General features: G+C 37.9%; 1 protein-coding gene across 1 annotated transcript in view; it reads right to left on the reverse strand.

The window, feature by feature from the left end:
• Window positions 1–815: 815 nt before the first annotated feature.
• LOC122251231 (uncharacterized) overlaps window positions 816–7,500 on the reverse strand; it is a gene marked incomplete at its 3' end in the record, with an annotated part of 17,475 nt that continues 10,790 nt past the window's right edge. The window contains 4 exon segments of the mRNA XM_043012973.2: window positions 816–990; window positions 1,388–1,554; window positions 4,950–5,014; window positions 5,338–5,515. Coding sequence (XP_042868907.2) covers window positions 816–990; window positions 1,388–1,554; window positions 4,950–5,014; window positions 5,338–5,515 — 585 coding nt within the window.

A 7,500-nucleotide genomic window follows, 5' to 3' on the forward strand; every position in this document is an offset into this window, starting at 1 on the left:
AATGCAGAAGAGAAAAATTTGAGAAAAAAAATAAGCCTAGAAAGCAAGGAAGGAGTAACTGAAGAAAAACAGGAGAATGATAGGAGTGACAGTAGAGACGGGAGAATAGTACAGAAATAAGTTTACAAAATCAATGAAAAGACCCTATTCAAAGAAGATGGACAAAAATGTAAGTAAAAAATAAGTGGCACAAATAAACAATTCGCTCTGTTCACTCACTCTCTTATCATTACTATGCTTTTATCCCATTCATGTGGAGATCCAACCCATAACATAGCAGGGTTTTGCCTAAATGCTGAACAAGATTTAGTATTTGAGAAATAGTTTATATCATTGATAGATACCACTGGTTATTAGGATCCCACAAATCTTACTGAGGCCTGTATCTTTTCAGTGATATTTTTTCTTATTGAGGCTTTACACAGAAAAATAAACTCTGTTCAGCCACTCTCATGCTAATGGGCTAGGAAACCCAAAATATAATTCTTAGTTTGTATTACTGAGCTTCACCAGAGAACTGCACATCAATTTACTTCAGCCATTTCCTGACACATCTTGTAAAAATGAGACAATCCAGAACAATGCCCATATTCAGTTTATGCATACCTTAAACCTGCTGTAAACTAGATCTGCTTTGAGCCGGACTTCATCATCATATTTGTATCTCCGACACTGTAACAAGAAACAAAATAATTCTCCATAAGTCTCCATAATCCTAAAATGTAAGTAATATATGTGTACATATACAAAAAGAATATCAGCATATCATACAATAAAAGAAAAAAAATCTGCAACAGAGAAAATAAAAGACTCACCTTTTTTATGGCATCAACAACATGAGGATTCTTCTTGAGCATTAACCCAGATATAACCAATTTAGACATGCGCTCAAGGTAGTTTTTGGCATCTTCTTTTCGTGGGTTTGTCACAGATAGTGCCTCTCTTATCTTTTGATCTAGCTCCAATAATTGAGCCTCCATATCTAGAGTTCTGAAGGTATTAATGAAAATTACCATTAGAATTTAAAACATATGACCCACTGATAATGCAAGGTTCATAAAAAAAAATATTTTGTTAATAACTGGTTGCCTTATCATCTTTGAAGTACTGTATTCTCACAATATAATCAAGCAAACAGATAAAAGGGAAATAAAACATTTAAGAAACATTCTGAAGGGGTTATTTGAAGATCAATTTATGAATTATACATTGGAGTTTCTTAAATATGTAAAGTGATTCCATTTGAAGAGTTTCTGATGGATACCTTATGATTGCTGCCTTCACTTTATTCTACGAATATGAAAAAGCATGTATAAAGATGAAGAGCTGCATTGAAAACATTGTTTGATAAATATATTACCATAAATCCATTAAGAGAAAAACTTACTTGGCTTTGCAGGTTTCTGTATATTTTCTATTTTCTTCTATGATGGCTGTGTGTGTTTCTTCTTTCTCATTGGCCTTTGTTAACTCTTTTAGTTCATCGGCATTTAGAGTACCAGATTCTAAGTCAGTTTTCAGTTTAAGGAATGTCTGCTTACTTGCTAGATCACTCTGTAATGAAAAAATGTGATAAGTGCCAGAGTAGAAAAACAAAAAGAACTGTATCTTCACTGTGGAATATAAATATATGTAAAACTTCACACATTTTTTTGCCATTTCAATGTAACCTAAAAACACTTTACTCCTAAACAAGCACATATTTGTTCAGAATGATGATTTCATGATAATTAGAGATGGGAAATGAAAATCCTTTGAATTTTTTTTCATATTTTCTTTTTCCCACACACTTATATAAGATGGTATTTACATATATTGACTATTTAACCTATGCATTTTTTTTATCTATTCAACTATGATATTTTGAAATGATATATTGAAATTCTCAAATTATTTACTTCATCAGCTCTCAACTAAATGAAATGTGTGAAACAGCAAGATTTGTAAAAAAGTTTAAAGAGAGCATCTTATTTCCTAAATTTTGAACAGATCTTTTTCACTGTTTCATGTTATTTGCATATGTGCAGTAAACATATAATCAAAATTTGAATCATTCTGGAGAAATATTATACAAGTTAAGATAGAAAATACATATTTTGGAGAAAAAAAATCCAACTGTAAATGCATACAATTCTGGTCCAATTGTACTCATTTAGATTTATCTTAGTATTTATGCAATGGCCTTCAAGCTTTGGGAAGCCTATTTTATATATCACATTTCTAACTATTGATTTTTTTTTCACTCTTTCAAGTACTTTTCATACTTATTTGATGGCCACTTGGATAGCACAGTAGTCACCATGCCAGCCATAATGAACAATATCACTCTTGTTTCTTATAGTATTCTGTCCACTCTTTCCTTCCCCCCTTTTTTTACAACTCTAATTGGCCAAAATATACATATTCATTTCAAATAAACACCAAGAGTTACATTTCATTCCTTTCTCGGGTATCACAAGGTTCCTTTGGGTGTTTCAATAATAGTCTATTTATTAAAAACTGTTTGTTCTTCAGCTTTAACCCACACTGGACGGGTGGTACAGTACTGTACCGCTCATTCAAAAGCCCAGTGGCCAGGCATTCTCTACCACCCTGTAGCCAGATTTCATAAGAAATTCCCTGCAGAATCAAAGGATCCTGCCAGTCTTAACTTCAACCTGTAAAATGTCCTGCCTTGTGACTTCCTCCTGATACAGTCCTTTTCGTCTTGTAATTTTTTTTGGTCTTTGCAGGACTTGCTTCTCACAACCTTCTCACAAACAATTTTGCCATCTTTATGGATGGCCTGTAAGCTTTAACTCCCTAATGCATGAAAACCAATGGTTTCTAACAAGAAACAACATATTATACGGTCTCTTCCACTGGCATGAGGGATAAATAATCCCTTCTATCTCTCTTCATATCATCTTGTAAAATAATTCACAATGCATAAATATTTCAACATTTTTTTGTAAAATCAGACACTCCCCATAATATCATACTGATGTTGACAGGTCTTGGGACAGCTCACTACGATCAAGCAGCCTTTTACAAGATCACACACTGTTAGGTGATTTCAGTTGTTGTTTACCAGGTATCCACATTCTGCATTTTCACAAAAGTGCTTAAAAAGTTTGCAGAAGGCTGTAGCTTCACATGCAGATACAATGCACCATTCTCCTATACCACCAAGTGTACCTTGACAAGTGTAGCCAAAATCCTAAACCCTTAACCCACTGTGGACAGATGTCATGACATACATGATGTAGGAGCTTTGGCCTAACGACGGGCATAATGACGAACATGAAGTTCGGGGATTTTGGGTCACTGTGCTATTTTATTGCACTATAAAAAAGGAGTGAGTGATGATGGCAACTGCAGTCATATTTACTGTAATTACCGTAATATCAAGCTAACTCAGTGTCCAAAACCTAGATGGCACCACTTTTTCCTAGCACCAGCAGGAAAGAGAGCCTTGAATGGCACCCATCCACAGTCTCTAGCAAGCACTATCTTTATAAGAGCGATGGCACACACTAATTTGATGACCTCTTGCTCTAAAGTACCACTGATGAAGGTTGTGCAGACAGAACGAGAAGAGGAAGGTGACTCAATCCATACCCAGTGTCTAAAATGTGCTCCTGTGCCAATATGGATGCCTTTCACTGTGGCACTCAGTCACAAGCTCAGGTTTCATTCCTATTCCCTACTTCTTCATGTTATCTTTATTGCAGGTGGTTATGTGTTTCGTATTCATTCATGACAGCACAAAAATACGAAAAAATATAGTTGCTTTTTGTCCTCCCATAAAACAGCAATACTTCTATCACACTGAGTATAAAGAAAATAATGAGCTAATATGGATCATATAATAAAATTTTAGTCAACTGCAACACTGATAGAGCCTGTCATATGGCACATATAAGTCTCTAAACTCGATAAAACACACAAAAAATAAAACAATGAATGACTGAAAGAGAGTGGGAAGATTCAAATCATGTTGCTTCAAGCTGCCTCTCTCTAAAATAAAACCTAGGTATACTAATACAATGCCATCAATATGGACTTGGGTGATACTTTTTAAGTAGAATTAACTCTTAACCCAATCCCGACTGGCCCGGCGATAAGTAGAAACCCCCTACACCGGGCCTATGCAATATTGCATTGGGAACGTTATACATGTATGACGCCCCGGTATTGGGCATTTAGCGGTGTCACACAGGTGTGATGCACTGTCGCCATAGGGTTAACCCATTCACGCCAGAGCTTAAATTTTCGAAATTGCAGCTCCTGCCAGCTAGAGCATGTAGTGCCTATGCATGAGATCTCTCCCGATGCAATGCCATAATGCCTCTCTATGAGGTTTTTGTATCTGTTTATATTTTCACAAATGTATAGAAAAGTCTATACAAATGGACTTCCTATGAGATGAGACCATGACCTGATAGGATGTTATCTAAAAATTCCTGTGACCCAGTGCAAATGGGTTAAAGGACAGCTGCTCTATGAAGAATGGGCAACCTGTACCAAAATTGCACTGGAATCTAGGAAATTACTGTTTTTCAAGCCTTATAATGCAGATTTTCATATGTATATTCCAAAAATAAACTTTTTTTTTGGTTCCAACTGAATTTGAGTAGATAAAAGTGATCTATAACATTTCTGTTTCAGATCATACCAAAGCATGTTCTACTTCAGCCCAAACTCATACCCAGTCCTTGGCCACCCAGTCTCCCATTAGATTCTAATTATATTTATATCTATGGCCATGCCTAGCTTAAGCAAAATGGAGATCATTTCCAAATAGTCAGGTTCCAGAATCAGAGGTTAGTGGAATCTCAGCTTTCTAAACATTATCAATGCAATAAAAATCTGTCTATAAATCAAGAAAATCTGTTAATATTTCTATTGGTTATAAATAAAATCTCTAAATCACAACAGAATTAGTGGACTAGTAATATTCAACTCACCTCTTTGGGAAGTTCTATTTCATTTTGCTTCAACTGAGATTTCTTTGAACTACGGGACTCTTTTACTGAAAAGAAAAGCCAAATTAACATATAGAAAACAATGTATACACCCTTAACCTAAAAATATAAACTAATCATATAGTTCAGTTTCATTGCAACCAAACAAGTTTTACAAACTTGTATCTCAAGATGCAGCAGAAACAAAGTTTGTGACAACTTTAAAAAATATATAAATAAATAAAAGGAAAATAGGTCCCAACAGCCCATTGTAATCAACTCTGATCAACCAAAGCAAAGATCACTATCTTGTAAACTAAGTTATGTTTTACTAATCTATAAATCTATAATAATGTCCCTATAAAATTATTTTTCAGAGACTTAGACTTACTAGGAGACTTCTTCTCTTGTTTGACATCAGCTAAAGCCTTAGTGGGCGGTGATGACATCTTTGAGGTAGTTTCTTGGGCAGGAGACTCGGATGGAGGTGCTGCGGCTGGCGCTTTCTTAGGCGAGTTGTCTATGTCTCTGTTCTTTGGAGGACGCCCTCTCTTCTTTGGTGGTGGGCCCTGTTGTGAGAGCGAAAGAGTTGGTGATCTAAGAAAGTCTTTATAACAAGCTGAGCTTATCAGAAAATAATAAGGATCTTTGGGCATTGTGAGGTTGGTGCTTCATAAATGAATACAATTCACTCTAATAAATCCCCTCTATTGATATTCTACTTCCATATTACTTTAACAAAACCACAGGTATAAAAAGATCAATGTTCACTTTCAATGACTGGTCTGTCACTACAAAACAAAAAATATCACATCCAGACAGTAAACAAACACAAGATAAGAGGCTGATACATCATGGCATCTGCAATAGCAGGAAGTTTCTCAACTGTATCAATTGACACAATGGTAAAGTAAACCAGTTCATTCTTTAAAAATCAAAAATTAATTAATAGTTAAAATTATACACAAGAAGATACACAAAGTGAATCTTTACTTGTACTTTTCCCCAAGCAACTAAATATATGCTTTCATCTCAAACTTAAATTTGTTCAGGGAGAGGGAGAGGGAGAGGGAGAGGGAGGAGAGGGAGAGGGAGGAGAGGGAGAGGGAGAGGGAGAGGGAGAGGGAGAGAGGGAGAGGGAGAGGGAGAGGGAGAGGGAGAGGGAGAGGGAGAGGGAGAGGGAGAGGGAGAGGGAGAGGGAGAGGGAGAGGGAGACAGACAGAGGGAGAGGGAGACAGACAGACAGACAGAGAGAGAGAGACAGAGAGGGAGAGGGGGAGAGGGGGAGAGAGAGACAGAGAGGGAGAGAGGGAGAGGGGGAGTGGGGGGGGGGGAGAGAGAGAGAGAGAGAGAGAGAGAGAGAGAGAGAGAGAGAGAGAGAGAGAGAGAGAGAGAGAGAGAGAGAGAGAGAGAGAGAGAGAGAGAAAGTGAGAAGAAGTGAGAAAGTGAGAAGAGAGAGAAGTGAGGAGAGGAGAAAGAGAGAGAAGGAGAGAGAGAAAGAGGAGAAGAGAGAGAAAGAGGAGAAGAGAGAGAAGAGAAGAAGGAGGAAAGAGAGGAGAAGAGAGAAAGAGGAAAGAGAAAGAGGAGAAGGGAAGAGGAGAAAGAGAGAAAGAAGAAAGAGAAAAAGGAGAGAGAGAGAAGAGAGAAGAGAGAAAGAAGAGAGAAAGAGAGGGAGAAGAGAGAGAAGAGAGAAATGAGAGAGAGAGAAGAGAGAGAGAAGAGGAAAGAGAGAAGAGGGAAGAGAGAGAAGGAAGGAAGGAGAGATAGAGAGAGAGAGATAGAAGAGAGAGAGAGAGAGAAGAGGAGAGTGAGAGAAAGAGAGAGAGAAGAGGAGGAAGAAGAGAGAGAGAGGAGAAAAGAGAGAAGAGAGAAGAGAGGAGAAGAGAAGAGGAGAGAGGAGAAGAGAGGAGGAGAGAGAGAGAAAGAAAGAGAGAGAGGAGGAGAGAAAGGAGAGAGAGAGAGAGAGAAGAGAGAAGGAGAAGAGAAAGAGAAAGAAGAAAGAGAGGGAAGAGAAAAGAAAGAGAGAGAGAAGAGGAGAGAAAGAAAAAAGAGAGAAGGAGAGAGAGAGAGGGAGGGGGAGAGAGAGGAGAAAGAGAAGGAGAAGAGAGAGAGAGAGAGAGAGAGAGAGAAGGAGGGAGGAGAAGAGAAGAGAAGGAGAGACGTCCGAGAGAGAGAGAGGAGAGAGAGAGAAGAGAGGAGAAAGAGAGAAAGAAAAGAAGGAGAAGAGTTTGCTACACACAATTCCGCCATCGCATGTTCCCAATTCACATTAATTTCATCCCAGGACTACCTTCATAATTTGAAAGAGAGAGGAAAAGAGAAGGAGGAGGAGAAGGAGAAGGAGAAGGAGAAGGAGGAGAAGGAGAAAGAGAGAAGGAGAAGGAGAAGGAGAAGGAGAAGAGGGAGAGAGAAGGAGAAGGAGAAGGAGAAGGAGAAGGAGAAGGAGAAGAGGGAGAGAGAAGGAGAAGGAGAAGGAGAAGGAGAAGGAGAAGGAGAAGGAGAAGAGGGAGAGAGAAGGAGAAGGAGAAGGAGAAGGAGAAGAGGGAGAGAGAAG

This window comes from Penaeus japonicus, unplaced genomic scaffold (genome assembly GCF_977035675.1).
Source record: "Penaeus japonicus unplaced genomic scaffold, GWHDUDI00000001_assembly GWHDUDI00000014, whole genome shotgun sequence".
NCBI lineage: Eukaryota > Metazoa > Arthropoda > Malacostraca > Decapoda > Penaeidae > Penaeus > Penaeus japonicus.